The following is a 23,136-nucleotide window of genomic DNA, read 5'->3' as shown; positions in this document are numbered from 1 at the left end:
TAAATTGGTAGACCAACAATTGAAAAATATAGCAAATTAAAACTATAACTCGCAAATATTTAAAAACCAAGTTTATTTACTTATATAAAATAAACAATGTGTGTGCTTTAAATGGGCAACAGGCTGTCCGCATTCATTTCCGCATCATCGTCCGAATCATTGCTCTGCTGTGCGCGGTACATGCCAGTGCGAGGACGCTCGGCTGGCGGGCCCAAGGGATCCACATACTGTTTCACTGAATACGAGCTGCCGCTTTGAAGGAACTGCTCAGCATTGGAGGCGAGCGTAGCTGAGATGTCGCTGTTCTCCTGCAAACGCTCCTCATTCGAGGGACGCAATGCTGTAAGGACAGAATGAGAGACACAGAGAGAGAGAGAGAGAGATAGAGATAACGGATGGACGTTGTTTCGCTCTAGCATTACTCACCCTTTAGGTTGCTGCTTCTGCTGCTCCGACTGGAGGTGGCTGAGGAGAGGCGCTGCTGTTGGTAACGCTGTTCGTTCTGTCGCTCCTGCTGCTGCTTCTGCAACCTGGCATATTCCTGGCCATAGCGCTCGTGCAGCTCGGACATACCTAGGGACTTGGTCACCTGCATCAGAGCACGCACACAGGTAAGATTATCCGGAAAGCGCGCATAGATCTTCTCAAACATGCCCAGATATTGCTTGGGCGGCAAATACGAATTGCGAAAGCAGCTGGCGATGCGCAGCATCAGGTTGGGATCATTGGGATCGGCGAGCACTGCCCGCTCATAGTAATAGAGCGCCTTTTCCGTGGCCTGCAGCTTGATGTAGTAGGAGCCAATGGAGCTGGCGATGTTGATGTCGCTCATGTTGATGCGATACGCCTCGTTGTAGTATTGATTGGCCTCCTGGTGATCCTGTCGCTGTTCGTACATGCTGCCCACCTTCTCGAAGAGCCGCGAATCAATCTCCGCCGCCGAGATGCCCAGCACCTGGAGGTAGGCCTGCAGTGCCCCTGGCGAGGCAGTCGACTTGAATCCGCCCACAGCCGAGGCGTTGCTCAGACGTCGCTCCTGCAGCTTGGCCAGCTGGTAGTAGACATGACTGTGCTGCACCGAATGCGGCTGCATGAGCTGCGCCTTCAGCAGCTCAAACTGCTCCTCGGCCAGCTCGTAATCCTGCTGCTTTATCGCCAACAGGCCCAAATTGTAGTTGGCCTCAAAGCTAGTCGGATCCAGTTGCAGTGCCCGTTGCAAGCGTTCGCCGGCCGAGCTGTAATTCTGATTCAGCATATCCACAATGCTGGCATTGACCAGCGCCAAGACACTCGTCTGTAGGGCACCCAGCTCCTGCAGCTGATTGAGGCAGTGCGTGGCCATCTCCAGGTTGCCCAGCTGCAAATTGAATCCGAGGTGTTAGCTCTCTAAGTATTATATTATAAACAGTTCACATTTGAGCTCACATTAATGTAGATAAAGCTCAGATTCGTTAGCGCGCTGGCCGTCATGGAGCTCTCGCTTTTGCGATCGTACATTTGCAGCGTCTCGATGGCCTGGTTGACATCGTTCTGGCGCAAATAGACGAGCGCCTTGTTCAGCTCCAGTTCGTTGGCCAGCCAGGAGAGATTTGAGGTCCTGATGACCTCAATGCACCAGTTGTAGCCTGTGTGTGGAATCGAATATTATTAATGGGTAGGTTTATAACTAAGCTAAATAGATATTCCCAACTGGGTGTAGTCTCTAGTAAAACATTTCCATATAAGCTCTACAAAAAACTCACCATCATTGTAGTTCTCCTCGATGAGCGGCGAGATCAGATCCACAATCATTGTAACGGAACGTTTCTCGGTATTTCGCCTTTGTTTCGTATAAATTGCCAGTTCATCCGTTTTGAGAGCCTGCAGGACATAACGATTTTTGGCATTTGCCGAGCTCTTCGTTGGATCATTTAGCTGCTCGTAGGAGCTGCCCGCTTCTGCATCAATTATGGCCACCTCAGCTCCGTTATCACCCAGATCTACGGCCGATTGTCCAGCCTGCTCTGCCTGCTGCTGCAGGCGTATTATATTATTCTCATTTTCCAAATCCCGTTCCGTTTCCACCGGCTGCACATCGCAGAGGCTGCGAAAGGTGTTCTTGATTTTCTCCACATCGCCCATGGCATAGTAGCAGAGCAGCAAATGGATGCCATTGCGTATATCGGCGCGCTCCGACATGATGAACTCAAAACTGGAGGCAGCATCCGCATACTGGCCCATCCGAATGAACAGCACACCGATGTTCTCGGTGATCTTCAGGCGCAGCTGCTTCAACGTATTCGGCACCGAGTCCAATGCCATGCGATACATCTTGATGGCCTTCTTGTGCATGCCCATCTTGAAGTAGATGTTGCCCATGTTCAGCTTCAGCTGATTAACATGCGGGAACATTTTGTTCTTGGTCATAATATTGTAGGTATTCAAGGCCTCGATGTGCATGTCATTGTTCTCGTATTGCTCGGCCAGATTGAAGAATACCTGAAAGGTAAGGATAAAAATGGAAAGCATTAAGGATACTCACTGTAATAGTGAGAGCAGCTTTAGGGAATGCTGCACTGCTTACCGCATATGTCAAATCGAAATTGTGAAACACATTCTCGCCCTGCTTGTCCTGCTCGTGATGCAGAATGCGATCCAATGAGGATGCATCCTTCGCCTTGTTGAGCGCCTCGGCCAGCGCGGATTTCACTTCGGCATTGTTGGTGCCAGTTGAACGATTCGATGAGCTTTGAGCTGCCAGCACAATGGACGATTCCAGCAGCTTAACAATCTTTGCCTCCATATTCTTGTACTTGATCTGCGGACTGGACAAACATATCATATCATTCATAAATTTGTTAGACCGTCAGCTTGGCTCTACTCACTTGACCTCCTTGGCCGCATCGACGGATGCATTGGCTGAGGACAGCGTCTGCTGTTTGACCTTCTCCAAAAAGAACTGATCAAAACGCTGACCCGCCGAGCCGCTGGCGCTAGCTGCGTAGCCCACGGCGCGCACCGCTGTCGAGGGTCGAGCCAGCGCTGTCTTGTCGCCAGCATTGCGGCTGCTGACCAAATTGCCGCGCTGTAAATGGAAATCAAAGTAAAGTGAATATATAATATATATTAAATCTCTGCATCAGTCAATCTACCGAAAAGAGCTGCGAAGTGGGCGGTCGGCCAGCAGCTGTGGGAGGAGGCGGCGGCGCGGTTGCTGCAGTATCCACACTTTCCGCTGATTTCTTAGCACTCATTTTGCTCTATTCTATATTCAATTATAAATCCAAATTAATCTAGCGAAAATTCTACATAAAGAACTTTTGTTGTGGCCCCGTCGTTGCCTAGGTAAAGTCTGCGCCGGTTGGTTGTTAAATTGTCGTTGTTAAGGATGGATGTTTTATACGATATGTATAATTTGTCTTTCAGACGATAGTTTTTAGTTAATATCTATTTAAATATAGTCCAAAAAATTTTGTAATGGTTAAACATATCAAAGTTATTTATACTGTGTACGCTTTATCCGACAAGCAGTGCCCACCGTTATATTCAAATATTCTGTTAACTTCTGCTGTTGAATATTCACTGTTTCTGTTAACTCCTCCTGTTAAATATAAAATATTCTGCTTACGCCTCCTGTTACATGTTCAAATAGTATGAAATAACAGAATAAGGACTGAAAAATTCTTGTAGATTCCCATATCACATAGATTAGCATGATCCGCCTAAGTTAGTGAAGATATATAGCTCATATGCTCCATCTTTCATACAAGTTGAAATATGTAGGCACGAATAGGAGTATTTCCTAGTAACAATATAACTTTCATAACTTACATAGTAGCTATTGAAACGTTTGCTAATTATAGACTTCGATCTTTCGATGATTTCGTTATGAATCCCGATTGCGAGACGGACATCTATAGTCTGGAATGCCAGGAATGGATGAGCCTAGTGTGCGACCGTTGCAGGGATCTGTTTGCCGAAGCAGCCAAGGACATCTGGGCCGCCTGGTGGCACGATACCACACCGCCGTTGTACAAGGATGTGGCCGATATGACCGTCTATGACTGTGAGAAGCTGAAGCATTTGCTAGAGGTCCAAGTGGCCGCTAGCAGTCCACATAAAGCTACAGTGGAGTACAAAGAGTTTGCGTGGTGGCAGAAGATCGCCCTGATCATCATCTATATTTCCATACTGGTGCTACTGCTCGTTGTGTGTCGCCGTTGGCGTAGAACATGCAAAGCTGACAACCTGCCACCCATTCACAACGAGCAAGAAGATCTGCTGCTACCGACATCCTCATCTAAACCGGATCACCCACCAGCAGAGCAATGCAAACCGGACGAGACCGGAGCAATACCTAGGGAGTGTCTCAGGCCGCTAAAAAAGCACGGCTTCAAGGCATGGATGCAACAAATATGCCGTCCGATTTTCATTCACAATGAAGGTGCGCTAAAGCGCCGACAGAAGAAGTACGAGGAGGACAAGAAGCTCGAGCGCATCCTCAACGAACGGAACATTAAAAAGTGGACCAAGGCTCGCACCAGAGCCGAACGTAGGCGCGAAATGGAATTGGAGTCCATGGAAATGATGGAATTTAAGCAAACAAGTAGAAAATAATATCATTATAAAGGAATGAAAACAAGATATGAATTTCATTGATTGAGTTAGTTAAAGCATATTGTCTAGCACTGGATAAGTAAGGATAAGGAAAGATATATCTGAGAACCAGATTAGGTTACGTTTCCTCAAAGTCCCTGATTATTTAAAAATTAAAAATAACTTTTGTAAATTAGTTATATGATAATTTATATACCTATACATATTTTAAACAAATAAAGGATGTATTCTAAATAATCTAAAAAAGAGAAAGGTACATCTTAATAATATTTTTAAAAAGATTACATAAAATAATAAAAATATAAATTTTACATTTAAGATATTAGATATTTGACATAATCCTTGAAGATGTAGCAGCCGAGTCCTGGTCAGATTTTATGCTTTTCTTCCTCTAGGGAATTTATTTTATTGCCAAATAATAAATTAATTAGTCTTCAATAATTGCAACAAATCGAAACTTTATTCTCTCTACTAGCACAGCATTTCACAATCCTTGCTCGGCATTCCAGATGTGATACTCATGTATTGCATCCAAAATTTGTGTGAATAAAAATTCAGATTAGTAGGTGGGAACGTGTTTTGTAATACCTGGTAGCAGTATAACTCAGAATTCAGTCCAGTAGTTGTCCCAGTAGCTTTTGAAAAATGTGCTCTCGATAAAGTGTGTGTCCGATCTTTCGATGCATTAAACATGAATCCCGATTGCCAGGGCAGCTGCCCGGCATGCCAGCAATGGATGGGCCAGATGTGCGCCCATTGCAGGGATCTGGTCGTGAAAACAGTCAACGATGTTTGGGCCGCCTGGTGGGCCGAAGTAGCTCCATCGTTGTACAAGAATTTGGTCGAGTTGCCCATCCTGGACTCTGACCGAATTTGTGAGCTGCTGCAGCTGGATGAGGACGTCGATGATGATGAATCAGAGTTGTTGCCACTGCAATATGAGGACTTATCGTGCTGGCAAACGGTGGCCCTGATGTTCATTTATGTTGTGGTTCTTGTGCTTCTGGCTGTCTTGTGTCGCTGTTGGAGAGGGCAACACCATGTTCAAATGCAGACCGATGACACACAGATCGTGGAATGGCGGCAGGAAGAATCGATAATATCGGAACAATCCCCGAGAGAATCATCAATATTGGAGCCACCCTCGACAACGGAAGAGGAGCCAACTAAATCGAAGCGAGAAAAGAAATGCAAAAAATTGTGCAAACGATCAAAAAAGAAATCGCAACCAACATCGGAGCAATCGTCCAAATATGAGGCACCATCCAAATCAAAGGAAACAGCTGGCGCAATTGTATGGGGCGGAGCAACAGCTGAAACTGTGGAAATATCAGAAAAATCTGCATCCGAATCAATCAAATCGAGGCGACCAACAGGATTTCCAAGAGATCATGAAGTGCCAAAAGACGATTCTCCACCATTATCGGGGCAACCATCGAGAGCGGCGCAGCCAGTGCCAATATTTCATACCGCAACAACATCGGAGCCACCGATGAATACAAGGGAGTCGGAATCAACAGGACGTGCAAGAATCAATTATCAATCACCAACGACGCTGTCCCCAATACAATCGGAGCGAAGGGTAAATTCAGTGGAGCCTTCGACGCGAGTGAGAATATCTAATCAGGAACCAGACTCGGAGCGACCATCTAGCTCGGAGCAACCGTCAAAGCCTTCGGAAAACGCCGCTTCAGATAGCTCAGAGCCGTCTAAACAAAAAAATCTTAAGCTCAAAGCCTGGCTAAGATATAAAATTCGTCCGATCTTTGTGCACAATCATGATGCGCTGCGACGCCAACAGAATAAGTACAAGGAGAACGAGAGGTTCAAGGAGCTCAACACCGAGAGAAACATTGAGAAATGGACGAAGGCACGGGAAAAAAATGAAAGAAAACGGCAAATCAAAAGAGAGAGCGCTGAAAGCAAAGACGAAAAAATGCGACTAGCTTGGGGAAGGTTAGACAATAATAATACTAATATAACTAGTACTAATATTTTTATTGTTTTATTTTAGTAATTCTTCAAATAGAGAAAGTGAAGAGCTACCAACTGCTTTGAAATTACCTAGGAGATAGTGTATATACATACATATATGTACATATGTATGTGGTATTATTTTTGGATAACTTTGACTGCAATCTAAGGAAAGTGGAATGCAAAACATAAACCAATTGGATTTCAGACCTGGAATATATATATATTTATAACTATGTTTTGCTTCTACATATTCACTATGCAAATTTTGGCAATTGTATTAATTTGTAGTGACAAATTCAAAATAGATAGTAGTAACAGAAAGCTAACTGTACTTTATTTCAGCATCCACATGGACAGCTGATTGTCCAGTGTTGCAAAACACTGCAAACAATTCAAATGTGCGCTTTCGATGAATAGCATTTTCAACTATGGCGTTGAGTTGAGTGCGTGAGCAGTTTTTTATAATTAATAATAAAGTTTTAGTGATATAAAGTACGGAGTAACGTAAATAAATTACACAGTATACGTTAATTGAAATTTGAATGATTTGATGTACATAAACATATATATATTTACATACATACATATGTAGCAGCAAGTGCTCTAACGACGGTTTGTAACTAAAATTTCCGCTTATGAGGGACTTTCTTTGTGCATTAGTTAATTTAATTGATATGTAATTATATTTAAGTAAATAAATACCTAATTTAATTCTGCTCAACAGAAACTCTCTGCTGAATCCTTCTCTTGGGCAGAAATAGCTGAGATGCCTCCATAATATTTCGAGTAAGCTCCAAGTGTAGCACGTGCTGCTTGTAGGACACAACCTAAAATATGAAATGTTTTCATTAAATTTATGAATTTAGTATAAATCAGTGAAAAGAATTACCGAATCACATAATGTGCTTGATCAAAATATAAACAATTTATATGATAATATATAGGGCTAGTTATATAGTAGCGTTATATAGATTCGCTAATATATAGACTACCCAGATTATCGAGTTAAATATAAAACATATACAAAGCCTAATGCATGATAATCTGATAATATTTTAGCAAATCACAATTAACAATAGCAAAAACATAACAAAATAATGCCAAGTATGCAGCACGTTGATGTTGTACGTGTTATCTCAACGGATTGCATACTTGGGAAATTTTGTGAATGTGTATTATGTTGCTGATGTGCATAAAAACTTATGTTAATAACAATTGAAACCACATTTCGTTATCAGCTTAATTCTTTGGGTTGTCTTTTAATCACAATTAATATTGCTCACTTATAATTAGTTTGTTATGCAAAACATGTTTCAGCACTCATTGTCAGGCGTTTTAAATGATATCAAGTACATATATATATATATAAAGGGATTTTTCTTTCTGTTTACAAAAAGTACAAATACAAAGTTAGCTGGCTTAGGCTTATAATACACACATACATACATATAGTTGGCCAGCCTACATAATTCAATAGCAGAATTCTTCTAATTGCTAATACTAATTTATTAATTTATGCACTAAATTATTAAAAAATGTGCGCACTAAAAAAGTAGCTCAGCTTCTTTAAAATAAATTTGTTCTCTGTCTTTTGGTATTGTTAAAATAATATAATTACATTTACAAATACGCAAGAATCATTTGTTTATAAGGCAAATATGTAAGTCACTTTCTTGATGACGCATACAGCGTCTAGTTCATTAATATATATATATATATATATCTAAATGTATATATATATATATTTATTTTTTATGTAAATAGCCTTTGAAGCCGTTGAAATGTATTAAAAATGGTTTTTATTTATTTTTTTTTTATAATTTGGTACCAAAATTGTAGCCGTGTTAAAGCAGTTTGTGTCTTTGTAAAGATTTAAAAAAGTTTCGTTAACAATTGAAACAAGCTCTTTGTGCCTGTGTGTGCTAGTTTTACATTTAATACATATTATCTATACGTAGATAAGGCTCACTCGTTGTATATTTCATTGTAACATTTTATGAGTACCGAGATCAATGTACGTTATGCATGTGCGGGTCTATAAACAAATACATGAATCAACATTACACAATACAATTTTACTTAACAAAACTATCTCTTTTTTTCATTAACAAACTATTTTAAACTAAAACTATGTCATTTTCTTTCACTCACTTTTTGTTTGGACAGCATAAATATAAACTAGTTAACCTTTTTTAAAAGGTTCGATATAATTTTTTTTTTGCGAAAAATAAAAAAGGTATCTTTGTAACAAATGACTTTTGTGCTCTTAATAGTTTTGTTGTTTTTTTTTTTTTTTTTTTAGTTTCATATAATTGGCAAAGCTCTCTAGTTAACGCTGTTTGGTCCAAGTTCTATATACAGTTGGCTAAAGCATAGCTATGTCAGTTTCTTAGCCCATTTTAAGTCGTCGTCGCGCGGCTTTAAGCCCGTAAAGCGTTCAATAATACACTCAAAACTTGACCAAAATCTAAAAGAAACGAATAGTGAGTTGAATTTGTGAGTCTATTAAGTATTTCCAGACACTCACCTAAGCTGCTCCAGTGGCCAATTTAGCCAGCCGGTGGTAATGCAGAAGTAAGTCTCATGCGGCGCCACATGATGAATGCGATGATGCTTGCGCGGCAGAATTATGTGACAGTTCTGCAGCAACAGCACCCATCGTGGCAGGCCCCAATACGTGTGCGACCACTTGTGTATCTAAAGGAATGGTAAACGGATGTTAGTTACATTTCTGATTATGATGGGCAGGCATGCAAGATTATTTCTTATTAAGTGTTCAGATTTAGGTATTCCATAATCATTCAGCTACAGCTGTTAAGGGCGCATGTTAACTAAACTTTGTTAACATAACGGTAACAGTACCAAACGGAAGTTCATACAAAATTTACTTACAGATCAACAGACTTTCTTTTTAAAATATTAATTGTAGATTCCTGCCTGGCCTCACCTGATTCGTCATAGCCACAAATATGGAGCATAGAAACACATAAGCAATCCAGCCGAAATTCTGTTGTATTTCGTACGGTGTCTTTATATAAAAATAGTGCGCCAAATAGCCAAGTATGGGTATGCCCACCATAAAGTTATCCCCGTTTGTCTCAACGAAATCGTGACGTGTTATTGAAGTCGGATCCAGATGGTGCTCACGAAATGGTCGCAAGAAGTTCTAGAAATGTATAAATATAAGAATTGATTATCAATTCCAATGCTCGTCAAATTTTCATTCTTACCCTTCCAATTATGGGTAAATCCACAGAGCCCCAGGTATCTGCTGCCCAATGGACCAATCCGGAGGCAAAGTCGGCTGTTATAATGCCACACAATGCAGAGATGAAGGCCACGCTGATGCGCTCCAGGCGCATGTGTTTCGCAATCAGGACCAAATTGATGATCATCAGACCGATGCAGGTGTAAACACAAATGATTTCCTGTGCCCGTTTACCTGCCCAAAGTAAATTGTTAGTGCCAAAATGCGATATGGAACTTATATAGCTACTATATAATTGATTATCTGCTTGCTGCTATTAATGAATTTAGCGAGTAGGCCACGAAATTGATAACAGTTACAAGAACTGATTAAAATTGATAGCAGCTAATCTATTTTTACGATTGATAGAGCCGGTAGCAAAAGAAAAAAAATTCGAAAATTCTTTCTGCATTTGGACTGAATTCCTGTCTATATTATCTGCTTGATATATATTTTAACATGAACATTTTACAAAAGTTAATGTACATATATTAATTTAATGTTGCTGAGCTATTCTTAAATCATTAGAAAATTATATTCTAAAAACTCCAAATACAATTTTAATGCATATATTGTATTGTATATTTTGTACATGTATATTATGTATATTATGATCTAAAACAGTTAGATGTACATATGTTATATAACTGTTATACGACTATTATCCTCACCTGGACTGTAGAGGGATGCCAGCTCCTGGGCACCTTTGTTTTGAGGGCCCCAACGTGGCGAGGTCACTACTGCTGCTGCCGGAACAGTTCTGGTGCTCGCTGTGGATGCTTCATTGGCTGTCGTCTGCCCGTCCACCTGCTCCTCCGGATGTAGTGCTGTGGGTGCTGAATTGCCATTGGGATCATCCTCGTACATGGAATTCTCCAGTATTTCCTTATCGCTTTTGGCCGCCATTGTCTGATTTAGCAGGCAAATAAAAGAAGTAAATATAAATTAAGAAATATACAGATTAAAGTCGCATTAACAAGGACAGTTTCATTTCAGGCACTGGCCCTGACTGACAGCAAATTCAATAAGTTGGACAAAGTCAACTATATATCACCACAGACACATATGCACGTGCATGTAATATGTGACATTTAAATACCAACTATTTCTGCAACTCTGCTTCACCCTAAGCTGGGCTCAAAGTGCCATGAGCTAGACAAAGACAACCATATGTGTATATGTGCACATATGTGCGTGTGCTTTTATATACCAACTGCTACAGGTGTTTGAGGCATGTAAGTGAGAGCGAGTGTCAGTGTGTGTGTGTGTGTGTGTGTGTGTGTGTGTGTGTGTGTGTGTGTGTGTGTGTGTGTGGAGGGCGTACGCGTGTGTGGGTGTGATTAAGCATTCCGATTGGCTGGCCTGAGCAGACACTGATCAACTATTACAGAGGCACAATTAAAATCCCATCAATGCAGTTTAACTGAAATAATAATTCAAGCTAATGATAACACTTTAAGAGGTAGCCAAAGTACGCTTCTATGAATGAGAAACTCAACTACTTTAAGTAAATACCTGAAGAGGCCTCTTCAATAACAAGAGAAATATAAACAAAAGCCATGAATGCCTCAGTTACGAGGGTGGCTCAAATTGAAAGATTGATTGAATTGATTTTTCAACACTTTACTTCTTATTATAATTTCTCTAGCTATTCTATAAACAACGATTCATCAACTACCACCTGCTATCGTTATCGATCCTAAATAACTTCATATTGCCATCGAACGCCCCCTGATATAAATATTATTTGACGATTCGAGACGTACGTGGTTCTTCACGCATAGAAACCATTAATTGTGGGATTTTCACTCAAGTAGTTAACTATTATTTATGCATTAGTTGGAGTTTAGGTCAGAGGTCAGTTAATGACACATATACAAGTAGTTTACTTCTATATTATATTGTAGTAGGGCCACATAATGCGCTCCGTATTGACAAAACAATTTCCATTCCCAATCATACATACAAGATATATAGTATAAGCCGTTAGTATATTGTGCTAATGATTGCGCCCACAGTAGGAAATGTCAAGCGAATTACACTTATGGAACTGTCAAATTGTCGGAAATCGATGTTGGTTGGTTAACGGCAAACGCATTAATTAAAACTGGCAACGTCTATTGATGAATCGTCCGCCCACACTGACTAGAAATATTACGTGAAAGGAACTGACAGACCAATACTAATGGTTATCAAAAGTCGCGGCGTGCACCGCCCCCACAAAGGTCATGAAAACGAAACCCATAATCTGATGGCTTGTAACGCCCTACCAAAGGCCAAACATTTCCGTTTGACGTGCAAAAAATAAAAAAATACGAACAAAAACAAAAATAAAGAAGGGAAAATTGGAAAGAAAAACGTTGATTCAAATTTCAAAAATAAATGCGAGACGACCCACCTAAAAGGTGAGCTAAACATGGAATGTGAATATGAAAACCTAGACAGCGAAATGTTAGCTACGGCGTCAATGGGCGACAACTCCTATACCGTCTAAGACATTCCGTTATTTATTATCAGCAATGTGTATTCACTTGCCAACGAATTTGAAAGATAATAATAATTTAGTCATTTCTCATTACTGGTAATTTATATAGAACTAAATAATTTATAAAATTAATTAAAGTCATCATTTAATTAAGCTAGATAAACAATAACTTTACTAAATATTCAAAGCTCAACTGAAGTTAAGCCCAACAATCGAACTCAGTTCAAAGAAATGCATTGCTAGCTTCTCTCACTCGTACACTGCAATTATAAAATTACTCATTCATTTAAAGTACTCATTCACAAGATGGCATCGAACAAATAACGGGGTATTCACATAGCTGTTCAATGGCTGACACACTTTTTGGCTTGTTAAGGCGCAAAAAAATAAATAAATAAATAAAAGGGGCCACGCAGCCAACAGGTACTAATTTAGCAATGTTACGGGGATTTGCTTTCTGTGTATATGTGTGAGTGTTGTCGCAAAGAAGGGAGCGCAATTTATTACACGAAATGCGCGAAAAGTCACTCGACAGTTTTTATGTGTTTTGAGGGCAACAACTACTTGCGTACCCCTCTTCATACCTATTTTCAAAGTCAGCGATTCGTCGTATTTATAGTTTTTATTGTTAGCTGTTCGCAATTGATAAGAAATGTTGATGGTTTTGCTTTGCATACTCTGCACTCGCGTAACTATTTATAAAAAGCATTTAAACAACGCTAGGCAAACGCTCTCACACATACAGATACAATCATATCCTCACATACACGCATACATACAGTAACGTTTTGAGCATTTGACTCACCTTCTGTGCGTGTGTGTGTGTTGCGTTCTGTTTGCGTCGTCGGTAGCGGGCGGCAAATAACGGCAAACACAAACCGCTCTTATTGCCGCTGTTGTTGTTGTGGCTGATGTTAGCGGGAAAGGCACCTGTAAAGAATATCGCACAGCAAAGCTCTGCCATGTGTGCGGGTTTTACTTAAAGCAATTAAATTTAAATGAGCCGTCTAGTAATATATATTGATTAAAATTAGAGTCTACAATACATTTTATGCATGCAGAGCAACAAAAACACGCACACACACACCATTACACAAGGACGCACGCCATGAATTACAAGAGAACTACATACGTCAGCAACGGCTCCACAATATAGCTAAAAAGTAAATAAATGCTGCCTTTATACACGTGATTTTATGTTGTCACAGGCGTGAAATCGCAAATGCACACCACACACACACACATAAACTCTGCGACCCGGAAACCGACAACACTGCGACTCTGCCTGCACTTGCACAGGCCACTTTGCACTAGTAAATACCGACAGCAACTAAATAAAATTTGAGCGAATGACAGCGTTTCATTCATGCCCTCTCCGTTTGCATGTGTGTGTGGTGTGTGATCGGTTTAATTTTACCGTTATATGTGGTTGAGCGCGCATTTACTTGCGCTTAAATGATGCTACTTTATCCGCCGCAGAAAATCGTGGTGTGAATGTTTTGGTATTTGCAAAGACAATAAATATATATACACCTAACATTTTGACATTAAATGCACAGTAAATTGTTTAATAAATTAAATAGTTTGCATGAAGTGCTTGTTATCGATTGACTTACGCGAGCTGCCATGACATCAAGCTTTTTGTCAGTCACAAGATAGTGTGACCATCTAAAACTGTAAAGAACAAAAATTCATAAACAGCTGGTTGTTACGTCGCCGCACACGCATTTCTAGTTAACAATCAAAGAAATTGCAGTTAATTAATCAAAATGTTGCCTTTAGCACGCGGCATTTACAGCAGTTTGGCACAAATAACACGCAACAGTCGTGCAGCATTACACACAGCCGGAGCGTTGCGTTGCAAAGCAGAACCAGCCGCCGAAACTGAAACACCTGCAGATGGAGAAGAAAATTCTGAAAATACTGCTAATGCCGCTCCAGATCCAAAGGATCGCAAAAATGTCATACCGGTGGAGACCTCGATCCGCTATCTAAAAAGCGCAGCATACAAAACAACTTATGGCGACGAGTTTGTGTGGACACAATATCGGTGGGTAAAGCAGAACGAATGAATTTCGAATTTTCTAAAAGTTAAAATATTTCCAACAGTCGCAATCATAAGGGCATGTATGCGCCGCGCAAGACCCGCAAGACCTGCATACGCCAGGGCAGAATCAGCACCGGAAATCCTTGTCCCATCTGTCGAGATGAGTATCTTGTGCTGGACTATCGCAACACGGAGTTGCTGAAACAGTTCATCTCGCCGTATAGCGGCCAAGTGCTCAGCTACTCCAAGACGGGTCTCTGCCAGAAGAGTCATTTGCGTCTGACTGTCGCCGTGGAGCAGGCACGTGATTGTGGTCTAATCACCTACGACGTGCCCTTCCGAGAGTACGATTACAGCGAGTACTATGGAAAAAAAGAGGAATCCAAGCAGTAAATAATTAAAGTTTATTTTTGTTAAAATACCAAAAAAAAAATCATTTGGGGTTACATAGCAATTAGCTGTATTTGATTTCGCATATGGATTGGCAACAGGTGATTATGATTTGTTTGCCTATATATGTATTTGTTCTTATGTCTGTCTGTAAATCTGACTCCATGTCTGCCTAAAAGCAAGGGAAGGACTACTGAATATCCTTTCAGTTATATGTATTCCTTTGGTATTTATATTTAACTAAAACGAAGCTAGAATGCTCGCAGCAGAAGAGTGTTCTCATTGGTCACATAAAGCTCGACTGCAACGACACCAGGCTCAACATTTGAGCGGCACTCAGGCTTTGAGTGAAAGTTGCCCTATATAAAGGGCAGCAGCTGTAGCATTTCTTCAGTCGCCCAGGCCCGGTGGGGGTCAGTGCAGTGCAGTAAAGTGAAGTGAAGTGTGTGATCGTTCATAAAAGACTTGGAGAAAAATACTTCGAGAGAATACTAAAGAGAAAAAAAGACGAAACTATATAGGAAACACCTACAGGTAATATTTGGAAGAAAAACATAAAGGAAATGCTCTGAAGAATTTATTATTATGATAAGCAAAATAAGGTCAGTGCAAATAATATGTTAAATATGTTTGCTACTTTTTATATGTTTTCTTCCTTTTTCATCTAGCTCGCATTTATTCCTCAATTTTAGCCTGTTTCAGGCAACTTTATCTACAATCCCACTTATTTCGCAACTCAACAGCTGTGGTGCGGTATTAGCAATGCTGAAAGCTTAGACTAGAACAGCTGATTATGATTTACAATTTGCATTGGCTTACATTTATGGTTACATAGCAATCAGCTGTTCACAATTTGTATATATATTGTCATTGCAAAAAACTCGAACAGCTGATTATGCTTCAGAATTTAATCGGCTTGTGCAACAGCTGATTGTGTTTCTAAAATAAGTAAATAGGTAGTTAGCATTTGTTAGTTTCACAGATGTCTCGTGATTGCACATTCCTAGTCGTTGGCGGCGGCATTGCCGGCGTCTCTTGTGCCGAAGCCTTAACCATTTGTTGTCCAGATGAAACGATTCTGTTGCTGACCGAATCGAGCGTGGTGAAGAGCGTGACTAATCTAGTTCCCGTTGCACGTTATATGCACAAATTCGATGTACGGGAGCAGAATGTGAGTGATTTGCGCGCCGGCATTGGAACCATTGTGGATCAGCTGGCATATGTCCACAGCGGCGAGCATTGGGTGCGCACCAGGACAGGGCTGATCATCAACTATCGCTATCTCTGCCTGTGCACAGGCGGTGCAGCTAAAGTGTTCAGTGCCGGCGAAGAGGAGCTCAACACTCGCATCATTGGCATACGGGACACAGATTCGGTGCTGGAGTTGCAGCGTCGGCTAGCCAGCGCCAAGGATGTTCTTATTTTGGGCAACGGAGGCATTGCCAGCGAATTGGCACATGAGCTGCAGGACGTAAACGTTCACTGGGCTATCAAGGACGCTCACATCTCGGCTACCTTTGTGGATCCCGGCGCAGCAGAGTTCTTTCAGCTGGCCAAGCAAGAGACGAAGCAAACAGCAGCGACAAAGCCCACAACGGCCATCAAGCGAATGCGCTATAGCGAATTGCTGCCCAGAGCCGAGCAGGAGGAGGAGCAGCAACGATGTAAACGTGGCGCCGCCTTGGGACCCGACTGGCATCGCAGCTTCGATTTAGCTGGAGGCTGCGCAGATTTAGCCAAACGAGCTATGCCCAAGATTTATTACAATTCACAGATAGAGCGCGTGGAGCAGTCTCCAGCTGGGACAGCTTTATCTGTCACTCTTAAGCACAATGATGGCAAAGTGGAGCATCTCAGCTGTGATTTCATTGTCTCCGCAACGGGGGTGCAGCCCAGACACGAATATGAGACAGATAGGCCATTTCATTTAGCTGCGGATGGCGGCATTAAAGTGGATGAAATGATGCGCACGAATCTGTCTGAGGTTTATGCGGCCGGGGATGTCTGCACGGCTGGGTGGTCAAATGGCGCGCATTGGTTCCAGATGCGTCTGTGGACACAGGCGCGCCAAATGGGTGCCATGGCTGGCCGTAGTATGGCAGCTGTGCACGAAGGCGAAACTGTCTATCAGGACTTCTGCTTCGAGCTCTTCGGACATGTGACGCAACTATTTGGCTTTCCTGTTGTGTTGCTCGGACGCTTCAATGGCCAGGATCTGGGTCGCGACTACGAGCTACTGGTGCGCTGCACACGCAACAAGGAGTATATTAAATTCGTGCTGCAACAGGGACGACTACGCGGCGCCATATTGATTGGGGACACGGATCTGGCTGAGACATGCGAGAACCTGATCTTAAACGGCACCGATCTCACACCCTATGGCGATGATATACTAAATCCAGACATTGACATTGAAGACTACTTTGATTAATTGAACAGTTTTACAAATAAACTTAAGTTTTAGCTTAATGCTACGTTGAGTTTGATTTCTTTGGGCTGTGTCATTTGAGCTTTCCTTCGGTACCTGGATAAAATCAAGTATATCTATAGAAATCACTTACAAAGGGTAAACAAATATATTTCAGATACTTACCCACATACTTAATCTCATCGAAAGCCTTGCGCGCTTTTTTCAGCTCCTCATTCATTGTTAGCAGATCCTTGACTCTGGCATATTTACGCTGATCCTTACGCACGAGAAATATAATGTCCTCCACCTGCACACGGCCCGTGCGACCAATTTCCATGGCACGATGTGTGGTCTCGGCAATATATTCAATAACCAGATCCTCCAGTAGATCAACTGTTTCCGTATAAGGATTCTTGTCGTCGCCAAAGCCAAACATCATGCAGCGCAGTTCCTTGCTGAAGAGACGCTTGCGACCCGAGTTGGTGGAGACCATTTGCTCATCGTCTGCATCCTCATCGAACTGCAATGTGAATGAATGCATTACTGTGTATATGTAGATATTATACAATATTTACATCGGCGCCTTCGAAATGCTCGTCTACTGTTGTATTGGCAGCCATATTACTTGTTTTGTTTATTGTGAATTTTCAGTGAATTCTGAAAACAATTTACGGTGACAAGTATCGATGCTGGAAGTTCTTTCTTGATACACACTAGCTAGCTGACTGCTCTGTCACTCATTATTATTATTATTATCGATAACTACAGTATTAGCAGCTCTGTATTTGCCGAGGCAGGCGCAGCTTCTCTCATACCCACATTCAAATTTAAACGCTTGTTGCTTCAACAACAATCTACCCAAAATGGATGTTTATACATACGAAAAATCATTTTTGGAGCGCCTAAAGGAAGCGAAAGCTGTATTATCATGGGATAACGCGCCAATGCCCGCCTCTCAAGTACGTTCAGAATGGAAGTCCTACGTCGAGCTGCAAATCGAGCCAGCAGGTAAGTAGCGCACGCACACATGCGCAGGGCGTACTCACATTAACACACACACACACACATGCAGGCTGGCAGGCTATGTGGAAAATACCGCGCGTCATCTGTGAGGACTTGAAACTGCGCTATCCCACCATTGTGTTTGGGTACGTGGAGCAGGTCATTTTCGACGAACTCAAGGCCGTATTTACGGTGACTGCTGTGCAGGATCAGGATGTGCATCTGCCGGAGAGCAATGAAGTCTCACTGATTGAACTGTGGCCAACATTGCAGCAGGAGAATTCGGCGCTGAATGTGGACACCACGGCCGAGTGTATAGATCGATTGCGTTTTTTCTATTCACATGTGTGGATGCCATGGGACAAGGACTATGATGATGATCGTGATTGGGTTCAAATGCATTTGCAGGCACGCATACAGCTGGCTTGTGATTTGAGCAAGAATCGCTTACCACGCCCACTGGCGCTGCATATGCGCACGCTGCTAATGGAAGCGCGCTATATACAACAGCGTCTGGAGTACCTGGAGCTGGACATGAGCGATGCCGAGGCCGAGAGCGACGATGAGGCCGTCGAGCTGAATGACAATACCACTGATCCACCACGCAAACAACCCAAAACGGGCGGCAGTCCCAAATCGAATAACTTGAATAAGTCCATGTTGCCAGTGACGGATCTGATGTGTCTCCATCTACGCCTGGCCATCATTCGCAGTGAATTTGAGATTCTTGAAAATCCGGAAATGCGTCGCGCCTATAGTGAACTGCAAAGCAATGGCCTAAAGCGTCATTTGTTGCAGCGCAGTCCTGGACGTCTGAGTCAGCTGGACGAAGAAGTGGATCATAAGCAAATGTGTCACCTGGTCACAGTGCCGTGTGGGCTGCAGACACAAATCGCCCTGCTCAAGTTGGCCGACCAGCGCGTAAAGCCGGATACAAAAGTACAACTGGGCAATACATTGCAGGTGCGGGTATTATGCTTAATTCAGATTTTGTTTATAACTTAATGATTTCACTTAATCCCAGGATGTGCTCAGCATTTCTCAGGCCAACGAAGACATATTAATATCACCCGGCCAGCACACCATAAAATTCCTGGAGCATCTCAATGATAATGGAAGTATTCAAGGTCTGATTGAGGCGGAGTCCGTGATCGAATCAAAGCATGATCTATCTAAGTTACCTTTGATCTGCTCGAGCGATGAGGACAGTACTTTGTTAGTTATCGATGGAGACTACACTCTCGCCCAGCTAGTGCTGGACTGCCGGCATGTGCGACGTGGCATTCTGCTGCGCAATGGCACGCTAACGTTGCGCAGCTGCCGATTGTTGGGCGACGGCCGCTCCAGCACTCAGGAGGCCATTGTGTGCATGCCAGACGCTCGCCTTGAGCTGCAGGATTGCTTGCTGGAGAACTTTGCCATTGGCATTTCAATGCGTGCCGAAACCAGCGCCAAGCTTAACAATGTCAAAATTAGGAAGTGCAACACCGGCTTGGAATTGCTGGATCAATCGGCCAAGCTGCAGCTGCTCGGACATAATTGCAATTTTCATACCTGTAAACTGGGAATTTTGGCAGATGGCGTTCCTCTGCCCAATAGCACTGAAAAATCGTTGGCCATAAAACATTTCAGTGAGCTGCAGCGGTGAGCGTTTCCTGAATTCAAATTAATTTTAAATAAGCCATAATTCTTGTCTATATTGCAGTTACAATGAGAGCAATTGGCTTGGCGATTGTACATTCAACAATTGTCTACGTAATATACGAGCATTCAATGAAACGGAGCAGCTGCTGGCCAAGCGCACCCATCAGAATCTTCTATTGGAGGAGCTGGACGGGGAGAACAAGGAAAATATAAATTAGTTTTAGTGCATGTGTCATGTAAATCGTCTAATCAAAATGCTTATTTGTAATAAACTCTTATTACTGGAAACGTATAACATTTTAAAGTAAATTTCATACTAATCCAAATTTAAAATTAACTTAGTTAATACACAGTTTGTGTATATTTTTTCATAGCATTTAACACAAATTTTCAAAATTAATCGGTATGTTAAAATTCAAGCGCCAACACAAATATCGATAGTTGACTATTGCATCAAGCCGAGTGAATCGATACCTCCAACTCTCCGCAAGTACTTTTAGCACATGCATGAAATTACCGCTGTTTACGACCCAAACAGAACGTTTGCTGCTTAATTGAATTTTAGACATCGACATACAATTACAAAATTCGCCTCCAGCTGCAAAAATGTCCCAGGAGCACTGGATGCGCGATTTGCCGCCGGAGTTACGCGATCTATCAATTATCAATTTGGCCATACCAGGTACATACATGAGATCATCTGAGCCTATGCAACGTCTCATTCGACTAATTAACATTGAAGCAATTCCGTCGTAGGTTCCCACAATACGATGACCTATGGTATTAATAGCGACTCAAAGCTAGCGCCCGATGCGGATACTGCAATACGTCGTTGGCATCGCATTTTCCCATGCTTTGTTCGGCGTTGGTCAAAAAATCAATCTTCGAGCATTTTGGAGCAACTGAGTCTGGGTGTGCGTTACTTCGACTTGCGTATAGCACAACATGAGGGCAAATTCTATTACTGTCACGGTGTCTTTGCTATGGAAGTGTTCGAACCCCTGCAGGAGTTGCGTCAGTTTCTGGACACCCATCCCGAAGAAGTCGTTGTGTTGGACCTACAACATTTCTATGATATGACCATTCCACATCATCAGCAGCTGCACAAGGAGCTGGTACAGTTCTTCGATCAACGTCTGTATGCCACAACGGATGGTCCGCTGCTTGAATGCTCCTTGACACGCTGCGCCGAGCTGCAGCGCCAAGTGGTGCTCATCTGTCGTCGCTGTCCAATTGGTCTGCCTGCCCAGTTCTGGCCCAGTTATGCTTGGCCCACGCCGTGGCCCAATACGGCCAGTATTAAGAAGCTGCAGTCTTTTCTTGCCGACTCGCTGCTCTCTCGCCAACCCCAACAGGGCTACGTCTCCCAGTGTTTGCTCACGCCCACGGGTCGCTATATAGCGCTGCGATTGCTCTTCACCCTGAAGCGCACAGCGAAACGCGTGGATCGTAAACTGAAGCCGTGGATAGTGGAACAGTTGCCAGGACCCTTTGACAATGGCCAAAAGCCGCGCGTAAATGTTTTTCTCGCCGATTTTGTTAATCTCAAAGATGGCCAATTCTGTGATTGGGTCATCAAATTGAATAGCAAACTGGAGTGGGATAAAACTGAGCTCAAAGGCGAAGATGATTGGAACAGAATCTACTCTAACGAATAATCGTATAAATATTGTTATAGATGATATTGTTTGTTTCTTTATATATTAGCACGAATTTGTCCACAATGCTCTCTTGATGCTTTTTGAAATACTCTCAATTTGTATGCAATGCTCTCCACTCTTTTGTATTTCTGTCTTTCTTTGATGCTATTTATAATGCTAACAATTCTTATGTATTGCTGTCTTCCATTGGTGCTATTTACTATGTACAAAATGTCCATTTACACAAGCGGGCTTTAAACTGCTTTTTTATGCCTATTTGCCATACGTAAAGAAAAATGTTTTAAACAGCAAAGTCTTGCACAGTTATATATTCATTTACACACATATATATATATATATATATATTCGTTTTGAATTGAAGCTAATCTAACTTCTAATCTATATCTTTATTGTTGTGTTTTGCTTGTATTGTTATTTACTAAAGCACTTCACAATTGAATTTTTTAGTATATACACAATAAAAGTGAGTTACAATGTCATTAGGGGATTGTTATTCTAGGGTATAATATAATTTTGTAAGAGTCACAAGACGGCACAAATCATATATATTAGATATCTATGTATGTGGTTTTACATTGTACATATAACTAATCTATATAGATACAAACCTCTTTACAATCTCAATTCTTTAAAGAGTAAAAAGTTTATAGTTGCGACAATAACAAATAAAATTTAACGCTAATTACCAACTAACTTCTAGTCGAGCATGCCCAGTGCCTAGCGCAATTTTAATTTTGAATTGTTTAACCTATCATTTAGGTGAATGTAAATGCGTGATAAGAAAATGCAAGTACTTGGAATAAAGTTCTGATAAGAATATGCAATTGTGTTAATTGCCTGGTTGAGGTATATAGTGTAATATAGGCAAGAACCAAATTCTACATAAATTATTCATACACATAGACTTTTTTTTCAAAATTAATTTTTTTGCTACTAGGTCAGATAATATAGTAAAAATAGCTTTTTGATATATAGTATAATTTTTTCAAAACAATAATAATAATACACTAATACAATTTTTAACGGTCCTAATATACCTTTTTCGGTTATAATCTTGTTGCTAGACACTAGAATTACTTTTTAAGATTATATACAAGAAATAATCGCAAACAATAAATCAGAAATTAAAAATCACAAATCATTAATCAATTATCAAAAATCAAATATCGGGATGATAAGAAACTTAAGTTAAGAAAACAGATAATGAAATGTTGATAATTAAGAATGTACAAATTATACATATATGTATATACAATTTTATATTTTTTGTCTATTTATTAAAATAAATTTTTAAAAACTGATGGCTTATTAATAACTGAAAAAATAGTGGCCAATTTATTAACTAAAATTAAAAATTAAAAAGTTTAAATGATATAAAAGCAACACAAATGCAAAAAGCGAACCAAGTACATAATAACTATTTATATCTAGCGCCTTTGCGCGTTCTCTGTAATTCGATATTTTTATCGAAAAGTATTTTTAACATGAACTTACGTTGGGGTAGAAAAATTGTTCGTTAAGATTTTGAAAACCTTGCTTAATATAGAACTTTAGCTAGAAAACTTTATAAGCGATAATTTATTTAAAATAATAACAAATTATTCAAAAGATAAATGTATAATTCACATATATATATATATATATATATATATATATATATATATATATATATATATA

At 41.0% G+C, this 23,136-nt stretch overlaps 9 protein-coding genes across 13 annotated transcripts; 6 read left to right on the top strand and 3 right to left on the bottom strand.

Annotated features, from left to right (window-relative positions):
- Positions 1-56: 56 nt before the first annotated feature.
- Positions 57-3,659, bottom strand: LOC6576503 (intraflagellar transport protein 88 homolog). Its single transcript, XM_002002456.3, has 7 exons — positions 3,132-3,659; positions 2,865-3,064; positions 2,564-2,804; positions 1,743-2,478; positions 1,426-1,625; positions 427-1,357; positions 57-340 (listed from the first exon to the last, which is right to left on the bottom strand). The coding sequence occupies exons 1-7, from the start codon at positions 3,231-3,233 to the stop codon at positions 108-110; spliced, it is 2,643 nt and encodes an 880-aa protein (XP_002002492.1). The 5' UTR covers positions 3,234-3,659; the 3' UTR covers positions 57-107.
- A 103-nt stretch (positions 3,660-3,762) lies between these two features.
- On the top strand, positions 3,763-4,848 carry LOC6576502. Its single transcript, XM_002002455.3, has one exon. The coding sequence runs from the start codon at positions 3,868-3,870 to the stop codon at positions 4,594-4,596; it is 729 nt and encodes a 242-aa protein (XP_002002491.1). The 5' UTR covers positions 3,763-3,867; the 3' UTR covers positions 4,597-4,848.
- Positions 4,849-5,167: 319 nt separating this feature from the next.
- Positions 5,168-6,894, top strand: LOC6576501 (NF-kappa-B-activating protein). The gene is made up of 2 exons (XM_002002454.4): positions 5,168-6,552; positions 6,611-6,894. The coding sequence occupies exons 1-2, from the start codon at positions 5,288-5,290 to the stop codon at positions 6,669-6,671; spliced, it is 1,326 nt and encodes a 441-aa protein (XP_002002490.1). The 5' UTR covers positions 5,168-5,287; the 3' UTR covers positions 6,672-6,894.
- Positions 6,895-8,355: 1,461 nt separating this feature from the next.
- LOC6576500 (plasmanylethanolamine desaturase) lies at positions 8,356-13,857 on the bottom strand. 5 transcript variants are annotated; one of them, XM_015165198.3, is made up of 7 exons: positions 13,723-13,857; positions 13,111-13,262; positions 10,492-10,729; positions 9,804-10,015; positions 9,521-9,739; positions 9,101-9,270; positions 8,356-9,040 (listed from the first exon to the last, which is right to left on the bottom strand). In XM_015165198.3, the coding sequence occupies exons 3-7, from the start codon at positions 10,724-10,726 to the stop codon at positions 8,950-8,952; spliced, it is 927 nt and encodes a 308-aa protein (XP_015020684.1). In that variant the 5' UTR covers positions 10,727-10,729; positions 13,111-13,262; positions 13,723-13,857; the 3' UTR covers positions 8,356-8,949. The 5 variants fall into 5 exon arrangements, with proteins under 5 accessions (XP_015020684.1, XP_015020682.1, XP_015020683.1 ...); XM_015165196.3 differs by lacking the exon at positions 13,723-13,857 and adding an exon at positions 13,393-13,651; XM_015165197.3 differs by lacking the exon at positions 13,723-13,857 and adding an exon at positions 13,438-13,651.
- A 132-nt stretch (positions 13,858-13,989) lies between these two features.
- Positions 13,990-14,867, top strand: LOC6576499 (28S ribosomal protein S18b, mitochondrial). Its single transcript, XM_002002452.4, has 2 exons — positions 13,990-14,355; positions 14,415-14,867. Exons 1-2 carry the CDS (start codon positions 14,075-14,077, stop codon positions 14,743-14,745), a joined length of 612 nt encoding a protein of 203 aa, XP_002002488.1. The 5' UTR covers positions 13,990-14,074; the 3' UTR covers positions 14,746-14,867.
- A 305-nt stretch (positions 14,868-15,172) lies between these two features.
- LOC6576498 (pyridine nucleotide-disulfide oxidoreductase domain-containing protein 1) lies at positions 15,173-17,211 on the top strand. The gene is made up of 2 exons (XM_002002451.4): positions 15,173-15,344; positions 15,411-17,211. Exon 2 carries the CDS (start codon positions 15,725-15,727, stop codon positions 17,171-17,173), a length of 1,449 nt encoding a protein of 482 aa, XP_002002487.1. The 5' UTR covers positions 15,173-15,344; positions 15,411-15,724; the 3' UTR covers positions 17,174-17,211.
- On the bottom strand, positions 17,148-17,862 carry LOC6576497 (transcription initiation factor TFIID subunit 13). Its single transcript, XM_002002450.3, has 3 exons — positions 17,728-17,862; positions 17,336-17,672; positions 17,148-17,266 (listed from the first exon to the last, which is right to left on the bottom strand). Exons 1-3 carry the CDS (start codon positions 17,770-17,772, stop codon positions 17,244-17,246), a joined length of 405 nt encoding a protein of 134 aa, XP_002002486.1. The 5' UTR covers positions 17,773-17,862; the 3' UTR covers positions 17,148-17,243.
- A 54-nt stretch (positions 17,863-17,916) lies between these two features.
- LOC6576496 (protein nessun dorma) lies at positions 17,917-20,090 on the top strand. Its single transcript, XM_002002449.4, has 4 exons — positions 17,917-18,160; positions 18,225-19,117; positions 19,179-19,798; positions 19,860-20,090. Exons 1-4 carry the CDS (start codon positions 18,016-18,018, stop codon positions 20,014-20,016), a joined length of 1,815 nt encoding a protein of 604 aa, XP_002002485.1. The 5' UTR covers positions 17,917-18,015; the 3' UTR covers positions 20,017-20,090.
- A 178-nt stretch (positions 20,091-20,268) lies between these two features.
- LOC6576495 (PI-PLC X domain-containing protein 2) lies at positions 20,269-22,278 on the top strand. The gene is made up of 2 exons (XM_002002448.4): positions 20,269-20,480; positions 20,555-22,278. The coding sequence occupies exons 1-2, from the start codon at positions 20,405-20,407 to the stop codon at positions 21,454-21,456; spliced, it is 978 nt and encodes a 325-aa protein (XP_002002484.1). The 5' UTR covers positions 20,269-20,404; the 3' UTR covers positions 21,457-22,278.
- Positions 22,279-23,136: the final 858 nt, after the last annotated feature.

This window comes from Drosophila mojavensis, unplaced genomic scaffold (assembly GCF_018153725.1).
Source record: "Drosophila mojavensis isolate 15081-1352.22 unplaced genomic scaffold, ASM1815372v1 contig_36, whole genome shotgun sequence".
Taxonomy (NCBI): Eukaryota; Metazoa; Arthropoda; class Insecta; order Diptera; family Drosophilidae; genus Drosophila; species Drosophila mojavensis.
Note: the sequence above shows the minus strand (reverse complement) of the source record. Positions and strands in the feature narration are given on the sequence as shown.

Excerpts from the sequence above, each read along its gene's own strand:
- LOC6576503 (XM_002002456.3), bottom strand. The coding sequence starts at position 3,233 with ATGAGTGCTAAGAAATCAGCGGAAAGTGTGGATACTGCAGCAACCGCG. Across the intron at positions 2,805-2,864 it reads GATGCGGCCAAGGAGGTCAA|TCCGCAGATCAAGTACAAGA; the intron begins GTGAGTAGAGCC and ends ATGTTTGTCCAG. Across the intron at positions 1,358-1,425 it reads TGAGCTTTATCTACATTAAT|CTGGGCAACCTGGAGATGGC; the intron begins GTGAGCTCAAAT and ends TTCAATTTGCAG.
- LOC6576502 (XM_002002455.3), top strand. The coding sequence starts at position 3,868 with ATGAATCCCGATTGCGAGACGGACATCTATAGTCTGGAATGCCAGGAA.
- LOC6576501 (XM_002002454.4), top strand. The coding sequence starts at position 5,288 with ATGAATCCCGATTGCCAGGGCAGCTGCCCGGCATGCCAGCAATGGATG. Across the intron at positions 6,553-6,610 it reads ATGCGACTAGCTTGGGGAAG|TAATTCTTCAAATAGAGAAA; the intron begins GTTAGACAATAA and ends GTTTTATTTTAG.
- LOC6576500 (XM_044008985.1), bottom strand. The coding sequence starts at position 13,269 with ATGGCAGAGCTTTGCTGTGCGATATTCTTTACAGGTGCCTTTCCCGCT. Across the intron at positions 10,730-13,110 it reads CACACACACACGCACAGAAG|ACAATGGCGGCCAAAAGCGA; the intron begins GTGAGTCAAATG and ends CTGCTAAATCAG. Across the intron at positions 9,271-9,520 it reads TTGTGGCTATGACGAATCAG|ATACACAAGTGGTCGCACAC; the intron begins GTGAGGCCAGGC and ends CCATTCCTTTAG.
- LOC6576499 (XM_002002452.4), top strand. The coding sequence starts at position 14,075 with ATGTTGCCTTTAGCACGCGGCATTTACAGCAGTTTGGCACAAATAACA. Across the intron at positions 14,356-14,414 it reads TTTGTGTGGACACAATATCG|TCGCAATCATAAGGGCATGT; the intron begins GTGGGTAAAGCA and ends TATTTCCAACAG.
- LOC6576498 (XM_002002451.4), top strand. The coding sequence starts at position 15,725 with ATGTCTCGTGATTGCACATTCCTAGTCGTTGGCGGCGGCATTGCCGGC.
- LOC6576497 (XM_002002450.3), bottom strand. The coding sequence starts at position 17,772 with ATGGCTGCCAATACAACAGTAGACGAGCATTTCGAAGGCGCCGAT. Across the intron at positions 17,673-17,727 it reads AGCATTTCGAAGGCGCCGAT|TTCGATGAGGATGCAGACGA; the intron begins GTAAATATTGTA and ends TTCACATTGCAG. Across the intron at positions 17,267-17,335 it reads CGATGAGATTAAGTATGTGG|GTACCGAAGGAAAGCTCAAA; the intron begins GTAAGTATCTGA and ends GATTTTATCCAG.
- LOC6576496 (XM_002002449.4), top strand. The coding sequence starts at position 18,016 with ATGGATGTTTATACATACGAAAAATCATTTTTGGAGCGCCTAAAGGAA. Across the intron at positions 18,161-18,224 it reads GCTGCAAATCGAGCCAGCAG|GCTGGCAGGCTATGTGGAAA; the intron begins GTAAGTAGCGCA and ends ACACACATGCAG. Across the intron at positions 19,799-19,859 it reads CATTTCAGTGAGCTGCAGCG|TTACAATGAGAGCAATTGGC; the intron begins GTGAGCGTTTCC and ends TCTATATTGCAG.
- LOC6576495 (XM_002002448.4), top strand. The coding sequence starts at position 20,405 with ATGTCCCAGGAGCACTGGATGCGCGATTTGCCGCCGGAGTTACGCGAT. Across the intron at positions 20,481-20,554 it reads TATCAATTTGGCCATACCAG|GTTCCCACAATACGATGACC; the intron begins GTACATACATGA and ends ATTCCGTCGTAG.